General features: G+C 38.0%; 1 protein-coding gene across 4 annotated transcripts in view; it reads left to right on the forward strand.

Annotated features, from left to right (window-relative positions):
* Positions 1 to 11,788, forward strand: part of PLPPR5 (phospholipid phosphatase related 5) — a 102,265-nt gene extending 90,477 nt beyond the window's left edge. For 2 of the 4 annotated variants that reach the window (XM_015243788.3, XM_072968148.1), the window contains exons 6-7: positions 7,255 to 7,391; positions 11,045 to 11,788. In XM_015243788.3, the coding sequence (XP_015099274.1) occupies positions 7,255 to 7,389 (135 nt within the window). In that variant the 3' untranslated portion in view covers positions 7,390 to 7,391; positions 11,045 to 11,788. The remainder of the gene's footprint in view (positions 1 to 7,254; positions 7,392 to 11,044) is intronic. The other 2 variants (XM_006197348.3, XM_006197349.3) reach the window with 1 other exon arrangement.
* The last annotated feature ends 266 nt before the right edge of the window (positions 11,789 to 12,054 follow it).

The following is a 12,054-nucleotide window of genomic DNA, read 5'->3' on the forward strand; positions in this document are numbered from 1 at the left end:
TAGGGAAAGGGACACTGTCTGGCAAGGGAACAAAAATGTTTAAAAATAAACATAAGGATGGGTGGCGTTGGGTAGAAAATGGAATATTTCCCGTAGATCTAACAGGAGTTGTTACCTGCCTAGTTTTATTAAGGCAATTAGAACTGGCCACTGTGCGCACTTATGGCTGGCTAGTTTGAAGTGACTTTGAAATAACTTAGTGGACAGAGCCAGGTATAAGAAATGCTCTTTGAGATTTTTTTTTTCCCCTGTCTGAGCCGAGGCATTGTTTTTTAAGTTTCTGTGATCTAATCATTTAAAACAAAGGTAATAACTTCTTGCCAATGAGAAACGGAAGGTAACGCTAGGAATAATTTACAAGATTACAGTTTTGTACGTCAGGTCAGGGACTTCCCACTAACCTACACTATCCAAGGAGCTCATGGTGTGAAAGCACTCCCTGATTCACACAAGTATCTCCTGAACGAACGTGGTAAGCAATGATGACAATTATAAAAATCTAAAAATGTCATAAGGAGTGTGTACTATTACAGATGGAAATGACCGTGTTTTGTTTAATTCCCATGGCAACTGTAAAGGAAAATTATATGGATAGGAAAATTCTAAGGGAATTCACAGTGACCCAGGGAAGTACATGCATTGACATTTACCTTGATGGTTTTACAGATGGTAAAATCACAGACATCAAGGTGAAGCCTGAGCTGAAATTTAGGCATGATGGGAGGAACAGGGGGATGTCCGGGATGGAGGACCAGACTTCTGCAGCTGGCAATCCTGAATTTGGAGCTTGTTTTGGCTATATTATAACGAGGTGGGACTAGACAAATTACTCCTCATCTCCTTACCTGAAAAGTTGATAGAATCATGATTTCCTTCTAGAGTAATAGTTGGGATTAATAAATCTCAGATAAACTACTTAGCACATGGTAGGTGCTTCACACAAGTTAATTTCCTCCTGCAACAATAATGATTCCCATCGTAGGATTTTAATTTTATTTTGGGATGGGATACCTCTACAGATATATTTCACAGATTTAAAAGCTTGTACAGATTGTCTATGTCATGCATAGCACATGTGGCAGAAAATATTATAGTATAAAATGTTGCATACATTAGTGTCAAAGCAACAGCAAAACAATCCAGTGTTTCCTTGCCAAGGCAAAGATGATTATACATCACGGTGCTCTCTGTGATAAATTCCTTTGAGGTTTCAGAACGCTGTGCATGAATAACTCTGGCAATCTATTTAAGAGTCAGTTGCTTTTCTATAATGCAAATCTTTGTTTTACAGAGCTGTTGAACTGTAATGTAAATGTTATATAGGACCTTGTCAAAACAACTTTATTAGTGAACAGAGATTGGAATAGTTAGTGGAACTAAATATATTTGTATTTTAGGCTTCTTTTTTTCTCAATCCAAGCTTTGAACACTTATGAAAAATATTTGAAGTAAATCAGTGTTTACATGCTGTACTCTGTTCCCATTTGTTAAATTTAATTTGGCTTAAAAAGGCAATTGAAAATGAAAGCTTAAAATTCCGACAGGCCTCAGCGTTTTAAGTTAGAAGAACTCACATATACTCTTATTACTTTGCCATATGTCGTTTTTCTTATTTGTGCTGCCATATAGCCATTATTTCCCCACGCTATTTCTATATCAGAGTATACTACACAAAGAAGAAAAGCCAGATTTTTTTTGTCTAACAGGCCTTTTATAAAAACGTGTTTTCAGTAAATTACTTTTGAATATAGACAAGCTCTCTCATCTCATTTTATGAATAAATGTGGAGTTGATGACTGCATTTTAAGTTATATGATTCCTACAGTTGTTAGTTAAGGAGAGAACAGAACAATGATGGATTAAAAAAAAATCATTCTCAGTGTACACATCCTTAGTTACACATGGAAAACGGCTCACACCTGTTCACCCCCCTCTTCTCTCAACTCAATTTCCTTTGGGTGGACCATCCCAGAGGCATTGTCGAGGCCTTCAGAATCAGTCCAGAGCACCATGACACAATGAACTTTTGTTTTGTAGAGAAAACGTAAAGTTTTCATTTGACTAAAACTAGGAAAATAAGCAATGACCCCATTCACAGTCTTGTGAAACAATCACTCTCGTTTGTTGTTTCTATTTAGGGGGCAACACGTGATTCATGAATATTGTTTAATATTTTAAAGTCTGGCTAGCTAGGCAAAACAAAAATGAATAGCATCCTACCACAGAAATCATTGGAAATATTGTCTTAAAATAGCCTCTGAGGCCCCATGGGTGTGTGTAGGGGGGATTGTGTGAGGTACAGGGTCCCCTGGACGTTCCTTCCTATAGCCTGCGTTTGCTCACTTCACAGTATATCATGGACACGGTCACAGATCAGTGAATCCGTAATCATCTCAACCATGACTGTAAAAGCTAACCTTCAGTGAGAGCTTCTTATGCATCTGGAATTATGCAAAGAACGTCACACATAAGACACCACTTTAGTTTTTGCAGAAATCACTCGAATGTATCTTATCATTCCTATTTTACAGAGAAAGAGACATAAAAAGGTTAAGTAATTCGTCCAAAGGCACACAACCTGTCTGTGTTCTGAAATTGGAATACAAAACTGTATTTTCCAGTTTTTATTTGTATTTCATGTTTATCACTTCAGAGCTCAAAATCTTAATTGCTATATATATTAGAGAATTACGTTGAAAACATTTTAATCCCTGTAAATTAACCATTACCTGAGCTACTCCTAGAGGACTGCTTCCACTTCCAGTTTCCCGTACTTATAAACAATAGTAGGGTCAACATCTCTAAAATAGATTTGTAAGTTCAGTCAATAATGTATTTAAGCTATATTCAAAGAAGTGGAAATGCTGGGGAAAAAAAGAAAGGACAAGTACTCTTAAGGTTTTTGGTTTGATTCATATTCTGAATTATTTCCAGCAGTGGAGAATATTGTTCTTAATAATCTGCACCAATTTCATAGGTCAAAACTAAATGAAGTACCTTATTTTAATTTGTATTTTTGAATACTTTCCCATACATTTATTTTATATTTTTCTTTCTGTAACTGAGACAATCAGATATTGAAACAATAATTCAATAAAAGACAAATCAAATTCTAGGCACCACTTGATGTTTAGACTTGATTCATGGAGATGCATGGTCCTTTTTTTTTAATTAGGGCTTATTAAAGGCATAATTTCCATTGTATAAAATTCCCCTTTTAGCATATAGTTTTATGAGTTTTGACAAATACCTACCATCATGTAATCATCACCGTAATCAAGTTATAGAACATTCCTATGACCCTGAAAGTTTCCATCTTTCCCCTTTGTAGTCAACCCCTCCTTTTGTCCCCAACCCCTGGCAACCACTAGTCTATTTTCTGTTTGTATAGTTTTGTCTTTCCTAAGATGTCATATAAATGGACTCATACAGTATGTAGCCTTTTGAGTCGGACTTCTTTCAGACTTGTTTCTTTGCATAATGCATTTGAGATTCATTCATGTTATCACCTGCATTATAGTTTTCTTTTTCCCTTTTTATTGCTAGGTAGTATTCCATTGTATGGATATACTACTTTTTTTAAATCCATTTACCAACTGAAGGACATTTGGGTTGCTTCCAGTTTTTCCTAATTATGAATAAAGCTGATGTAAAATTTTATGCACAGGTTTTTGTGTGAATATATATTTTTCTATCTCTTGGATAAATACCTAGGAATGGGATTGCTGGGTTGTGTGGTAAATGTATGTTTACCTTTACAATTTTTTCTGAAATACCTGTGTCATGCCTAATGGCCCTTATGGTTTTGAGTGGTTGTGAAATGAATCTTGATGTGGCTCATCCAGATTTTTGTTGATTGGTTCTTCTTTCTTAAAATAGGCCAGTTTCTAAATAAGGAGTTTTAATCAGTTCCCAGTTATACAAGAACTTACCATGCACTTGGTATATTACCTATATCCTCTGATTCTTCTCTGTCAAGCATTGGGCTGCTTAGAAAATCTAATGCATTTTAAAAAGTTAAAGAGAAATAAATAAGAAGCCAATTAGATAGATGAAAATGTTAGTATCAAACAAGGCATAAGTACAAGTTATGGATGAGTTACCTTTCTTGTCATCACTTGCTATGTACAGTAAAATTTTCTTTGTTATTAGATTTATGGAATACATGGAAGATGTAACAAATATCAAATAAGAAGCACTGTGGTACATTCCCCAGGGCTCAAGATCTTGTTTACAGTTTCAGGAGTCTGTACTTTTATAGATTTTATAAATAGACAATTTTATAAGCAAGTTCAGAACAGGGTGATGATAGTTATGCTAGAAGAGTACATAAAGGAGGACCTTCCCAAACTCAGAAATGCTTGCAACATCCTCTGAGTAGAGACCTGAAAGACTGTTAGCCAAGGGAGGAGGAGAGAGAAGAATGCTCAGGTAGAGGAACCAGCTTGCACCACGATTTTGTTTGACAGGTGAGATAGGAGCCCAGAGGCAAAAGACCTGACACTGCCATTAAAGAGTATTCGGGTGGGGTCCAGAATCAGTTAGAAATAGAGTAGGGAAGAAACAAGACGGACTGGGGCAGATGAACAGACATTGGTTGGGAAATTTCCACAGTGGCCAAGGAAACTCTAGCATGAGGAAGGTAGAACAGGAGGTAAATTGGTAAGTTGGGTTGGTGGTTGAGAATATACTTGGGAATATGGGCTAAAAGCATGTTGGACAAGTCATTAGAGTTAGGGAAGTTAAGAAACTCGGATAGAGTAAGGGACACCTGCATTCGCCAAGTATCATAACCACAGGGGTATTAACAGACTTGACTGGAGTTTCACGTCAGTGTGTTGGGAAACACTGAGTTAAAGTGAAACATGGCTGTTTGTTGTAGGTCTTCTCAACACCTCATGCACCATGAAACTCTAAGCAAGGAATATAATGTGCGGCTCTTCCCAACAGCATTTGAACACAGAGATTTTTTTTTTTTGAGAATCATTCAGGATTACTGCTTTTTTAAGCAAAGCTCTATTTACCAGAGAAATGAGAGTTTTTTAAATTTTTAATTTAATTATTTTGGGGGGAGGTAATTAGGTTTATTTTTTTTTTAATTTTATTATTTTTATTGGAGGTACTGGGGATCGAACCCAGGACCTCGTGCATGCTAAGCATGCGCTCTACCACTAGTTATATGCCATCCCCCTCAAAATGATAGTTTTAAGGAAAGAATTGTTTGTGTGTACCCGACATTGCTCACATTGCTAACTAATCACTTTCTACCTTCCTGACAGTGGTTCTCAGACTGGTGTAAAATGGAATCCATCACTTGCAGGACTTGCAAAAAAGGCAAACTTCTGGAATGCGTGCTCAAGAACCTGATTCAGTAGGCCTGGGCTTGAGCCGGGCTCTGCAGTGTGTCAGGCACCTAGGTGACTGGGATGTGGCACTGGCAGTTGGCCTGGATCCAGCTGGGCCTGCAGAGCTTCTGAAACAGTGATTTTTAATATTGGCTACACAGTAGAAATAATCTGGAGAGCCTTTAAAATGCCCACTGATCAGGCCGCACCTCGGAGCAATTAAATTCCAACCTCTAGGGCTGCGGCAGTAATCTTTCCAACCTGCAGCCAAGCTGAGAAGCTGCGCCCCTGAAGGGCCAGCGTGGAAAGCCGTAGGCTTCTCCGGCTCCTCGGGACTTGGAAATACTTCCTAAGCTCTAGAGTTCGCACTCCGGTGAAGGCTCTCCTGCCTCCGGTTTAATTAGCTTATCAGAGAAGGCCACCCAGAGATTCCTCCTTTCTCCAGGGAGAAACGATTCTCTCCGAAAGTAGCTTTCAGCCTTTCTCCAAACAGCAGAAAGGGAATTCCTGAGAAGAAACAAAGTTCTGAGCTAATATAAAACTCTCAATTGAAACAGAACCACTGGAAACTGGTTCCAAAAATGTCATCTCTCCTGAGGCAGCTCTGGTTCTATCATATTTAGCTTTTATGTCTTCACATCCCCAACTGTTTTAAACAAGAAGTGGCCTAGCATGAGGTCTGCAGTGTTTCACAGTCTCAAGTTAGAGGTGTTCTAATAATTTCTTCTTAGATGGACCTAACATCATTTCTTTTTTCCTAAAGTGCTCACCAACCTCACAACGTACCAGGAGGAAAACTTCATGTGACGAAGTAGTCTTGGAGCGCACACTTTATACGCTACAGCTTTTCTTTCTTCTTTCTTCTCCTGCCCACTTTGCCCTCATTAAAAGACATAGTGGAGGCAGGAAGGAAGCAGATAGCAAAATAAAGACGGCCAGTGTTTGGGAGTAGGACATCCATCTACCTGCCGCCCCCTGATAAAATGTAGGCTGCATCCATGTTGCATCCGAGTTGTTGATTATTAAGGACCGCAATTCCTTACCCTCAATCATCAGTGCTAGGTGTTTTTCAGGATTGAGGTATTTTATGTTTTACGGAAAGATCCTGTATATTCTGTTCCATAAGCAGGATCTTGGACAGCGCTTTATAATCAAAGATGGATATTTCTGCAGCACAAACCAGAATACCAATGGCCTCACAGCAATTCAGGTTTGTTGTTTTGCCACCAAATGAGTTTGCACCAATCTTTCGGGAAATACTTGGGTTTTAAAGTTTGTTTGGATATTAAGATTGTAGACTACAGCATTATAAAATCCCAACCAATTAGTTTTAAAACTTCTAGATTTCTTTTTTATTTTTTCTTTCTCTCTTTTCTTTCACTTTTTATCTTGTTTCTCTGGCTTTTATAGACAACTGTAATGGTGTGTTTGAGTAAAGGATCTCTGCATATCATCTCATTTAAGTTTAATAAAAATCCGTTCCAATAGGTATTATTATTTCCATTTCACAGATGGGAAAGCTAAGTCTCTGAAAGGTTAAATTGTATGTGAAAATTTCAGTTGGTCAGTGCTCACCTTCAAACATTTGACATTCACACTACCCTACTGTGAAGTCCACGCTGCCACACAGCTTCCTGCCCAACAGAGCTGAAGACATGTATCATTGAATTCATGACATGCACAGATCCCACCTGAACATAAAAACTGATTGCTGATAACCTCCTATGAAAAAAACAAAAGCTGTCTATAACCATCCTGAAAGAAAGAAACTAGAACACTATTCAACCTTGGCACTGGGTCCGTCTAACAATGTAACAGCATAGAGCTTTAAATAGCCTAGTACTTTATCCAAGTAAGTCAGTCACTATTTAAATAAACACTGAAATAATGTGTAAAATACATTTTGTAGGTGTCCCGAATCCAACCCATTGAGAATGGTCAAGAAGAAAACGCACAGGGAACGTCCTTTAAAGACTGTCTTGCAAGGCTCTTCAGCTGGATAATGGGACTCAGCCACTGTGAACACCTTCAATTAAGGCAATAAACGTATGTGCGCTCGAGCGCACTGGGCTTGGAGTTGGGTTGCAAATCTAAGGCAAATACAAAAAAAAAAAAAATGCGTCCTTCTCTGCAGGTTTCCATTACAACCAAAATGGATCCAGACACTTGGTGGTTTTGGTTGTCATTGTTATTTTTATTATTTAGCATTCAAATATATATTGCTTTTTCACTGATTTTTTTTACCCATTAATGGGAATTTAGCATTCCTCAACCAAATAGCCCTTCATTGTAGTGACTTTTTTGTTTTCTTCCCTAAAGTGCTCTTTTTGCATTTCTCTCTCTTTTTTCAGAGAAGTAGCAGATCTTGTTAGGTGGCAAGTTGTCACCAAATTGTCATGTCATAAATAAATGACAGTTTTTAAGTAACTTTTTAAAATTACAAAGTGTAATTTATACAAATGGAGGCTTAGAATAAATAGTAAAATGGAGATTTTCACATAGAACTTAAAGCTTCAAAAACTGGCGTAGAGGCTTAGTGTTGGCCGAAACTGCTTTTCAGAAACACGTGCTTACTGTTCCATGGGACCTCTGCACTCAAGGACTAGATTCAGTATTTTGCTCACTGGTTTGCTGTGGACTTGAATGAACACTTTCTAATGGATGTAGCATAGTCTGATCTTCAACTCTCTGGACTCAAGCTCTGTTATCTCCACTATGAGCCTCTGTATATGCAATTGCATTGATAAATTACATGACCGCTTTTTTCTTGTGACTCGAAATTAAGCTTTTATGCATGAGTTTTGGGTTTGCTTACTGAGTGTTTGCACTATCGTCTACTAATAAGATTTATTTGGTGTTGCATATTAGGAAATCAGCCAGATTCAAAAAAAACCTTTGTCACCGAATTTGCTTCATAGGGAGTCCATTTCTCAAGACAGGTGATCTGAAAAATATTAAGTGCAATTCTAGTTTGTTTGTTTTTTTTTTATATTACTGAGAAAAATGCCAATGGGGACGTGAGCAACATCATAACTTCCTGCACTGGGATTTGAATATTTCAAATCATTGCATTTACATACAGGTTAATTGTTATAATATAGAATCACAGAGTCTTATAGATGGTAAGGACGTTCTTATCCTTTCTCTAGATTCTTTCAGGGGAAAACACCCCTGTACTAGACGAGAATTCAACTTACTTCTTAAAGCCTGCTGAGATTAATAATCCATCTCGTTCCCTCTGTAGTGTGGGTTCATTTGCTCTCAGTGACATTAAAGAGCAGATGGCCCCTGTGCTCTCTGTGTACTTCTTTCATGTGCTTAGAAACTATTATTAAATCTCCCTTTAATTTTCTCTTCCCTATGCACAGTCACTTCAGTGTTTTATTTCATGTTTCTCTCTCAACGACCACTTTTAAATGATAAGCCCTGAGCAGAACGCTTCTAGTTCCAGTCAGATAGGAAAAATCATCTTAGAACTTCAGTGTGATGTGAAAACAAAAGGGTGCTTATTGGGAAAAAGCAGGAAGTTCCCCAGAGCCCTGGGATCTAAAAGTGAAGTCAGCCTGGAAACAAATTGTTACCTCGGAATTTAACCTGGTAATGACTTCGCATAAAGAAAAGGGCAATACTGTTTGGAATTTACGGACAGTGAAGGGAAGATCCAGGCCACTGAAACGCGCTTTTAAATGCCAAGACTGAACCCAGAGCTTCCTGGATCTCAACAGCACACAGAGTCATCTGTCCAATGCCTTCTGTCTAAGGGGCCCTTGTCTCGCTGTGTGGGAAGCCCCGGTTTAAGCCTGCTGTCCTTGTAGATGACGAGCATCCCACTGCCCTCATCATGCCCAGGCTTAGGCGGTAATTCTCCCTACAGTCACTGCACGTTTCTTTGTCACTCTGTCCAGCTTGTGCGTGTCACTTAGTTTTCCATCTGCGTCTGTTCTCCCTTGCTTTGATTATTGGTGATTTGTTCCTTTGTTTCTTTGCTTTATTAAGGTCTTTTAATATTTCAATTTTCCTGCCAAGGTGATGGCTGTCCCCTTCACTCAGGATCATCTTAGCAAATGTAATGAGCCTTGTGGACACATTATTTAGGTTAAGGGAACAGTCATACTTAGGCCAGTGGCCTTTGGAGCACCATTCATTTTCTCTCTTTTTTAAAATCTCCCTTCCTTTCTTTCTACTGTCACTTCTTCACCCTTTTTCTACCCACCGGTCACCACTGACTGATTAATCTTCAATTTATATCTTAACATCTTCCCAGCAATTCCTAGGTGCTCGATCCTGTCCAGAGGAGTGACAACTTTGTCAGTTTTACACTGAAACACTGTATATCACGTTGTCTTTTCTCGGTTCCCAGATTTCAAGTCCCCATGGGGCCACTGGAAATAAAACTATGATGTTCTGTCTCCACAGTTCTTAGGCCCTTCATTCAGTCTTAGCAGGTCACATGACTCTGACAAATCTTTTTTTGTCCTAAAGTCATACTTGTGCTTTTGTAAGGAAAACTCAAGAAAACTTGGAGATGGGCTGCTGAATTCACCAACATTTTCATCATGCAGTTTTTAAATGGGAACTTAAAGTTTCTAAGGTCGGATCAGGAGTTAATGAAGAAGTCAGCGTGCTCTGCTCCCTACTAGTTCTTACCGATATTGTTTTTCTCTGGGTTTAAGTGGACCCAGCCTAGAAAATAATGCCATAAGCAGTCATCAGTGATAGCCTTCTAGTTGTGGTTAATATGCCTCAATTCAGTGAAAATGAATTTTAGTTTATTCACACACATTTTAAAAATGTTTTAGCTATTTAAGACACTTTAACTTGAAAAGAGCTTCATATACTTGGAAGAAATCTCATGGCCTGCATTCATTCCATGAAATTTTATTTATGACGTCTTTAGAGAGTCAAAACTACTATGAAAAATGTTCAAAACAGAAAATATGATATTTAAAAAAAACCCTTTGTAATGCTGCTGTTACTGGTTGGGGCTGACACTTACGCTAGCTCTTGACATGACCTACATGTGACATGATTAATTATGTCATTGATTTTCTGCTGCAGTATTTCAGCAGCCGTGGTATGGCCGATTGTGTGTATGAAAGCATTTAAATATTAGTCGTCCCACATGGTTTCTTTGTACACAATTCTGTTGCTTAAAAAAAAAAAGTCAAAAGTCTCTGAGAAGAATTCTCTGGTTGAGGTAAACACAGAGACTGCGGTCTGCAGTCTGGCATCATGCATCAGAAATGAAGTGTTTGAGTAGATCTTTGTCAACCAGCAAATGCCATTTCAGTCTGAACATTTCACCACTCATTCTCTGCCATCTGTCTCTCAGGGAGTAATTAATCTGAAACTCCAACGTGCAGCAATCAAATTCCATGAACACTGAACAGAATATTAACGTGCCCAGCTTTGCCGCTGTCATCTCTCCACATTTCAGTGTTAATTCTGACTAAGGCAAATGTAACATTATAATCTATTTGGTTAATTAAGAACCTTGAATAAAATATATAATGAGCAGCTTAATTTATTGACCCATATATGCAACTCATTCTACTAAAGCTGTATTTTTTTTTTGCAATTTAAACCTCTATGAGCTACAGTTTTATCTCCGGCTAATGATTATTTGTAAAAGCACTAAAACTTTGACGAGGCCAGTTTTCCCAGGGCTCTGACTCTTCAATTCCTTTCTCTCTGTGCAGAACCACATCACCGCCTTTGCAGAAGTCACATGATATTGAAGGAGATGGTCCTTCACTGCACTGGACGTCATCCCTCTTCACCGTCCATTCATAACACCCGAAGTGTGTTTGATTACAGAAGCCGTTTCTAAAGTTGTCCGATCGTTTTTATAATTTAAAAATCAGTTGTCAACTTCTCTGTTTCCCCCACTAGACTGTGAGCTCCTCAAGGGCAGGACCGTGTCTTTTCTCTTCTCTGTGTCCCCAGCACTTAGAGCAACACCTCACATAAAGTAGGTGTTCAGCAAAACGTGATGACCGATGAACAAATTCATTCTGAAATAAAACGTTCACTTTAGTTTCTCACAGAATCCCTGGGCTCTGTGAAAAGAAACCTCTACACGAGTCATCTTTGTGTAAGAAATCCCTCCACTGGGGGCTAGTTAGCTTTTTAATTTTTCATATCTCTTCTTATTCGGCAGTAGACCATGTTTCATTTGAAGTGGACTTTGAACGTCATGGGGGTTTTTATCTTATGATTTAGCATGACCTTGTTTCCGTTCTAACAGATTTCAGTGTGTGAAATTACTTTTAGAAAGTATGTTCTGTACTAAAATAATGTTTGCACATTATATTATGCTCTATTTCACTTAAAATACCATTCATACTATAAATTCTAAGACTGGTGCTTCTGCTTTTGAAGGGGAAAATGCCAATTTTTACTGTAATAAGTAATGTATCATAATTAAAAATTATTTATTTGGATTTTTGTTCCTGACAATTGTGGCTTAATTGTTAACTTGTAGTTTTTGAACGTGGGGAGTGTGTAGAATAGTCTGAGTGAGTAAATCCAGCAAAGGTACCTATTTATTGAGCAATTTTCCACTGATAACAGTGTCTAAAGAGGTCAAAGTCTCCATTCTTAGGCTGTTTACTAGTCAAGTTTCCACATAATTTAAATAGGAGAGAATCACACCCTGACAACGTAATTTAAATTATATAAATGTAAGAAATGTACCTAACGAATTTTA

The sequence above is a fragment of the Vicugna pacos genome, chromosome 9 (genome assembly GCF_048564905.1).
Source record: "Vicugna pacos chromosome 9, VicPac4, whole genome shotgun sequence".
NCBI classification, from domain to species: Eukaryota; Metazoa; Chordata; class Mammalia; order Artiodactyla; family Camelidae; genus Vicugna; species Vicugna pacos.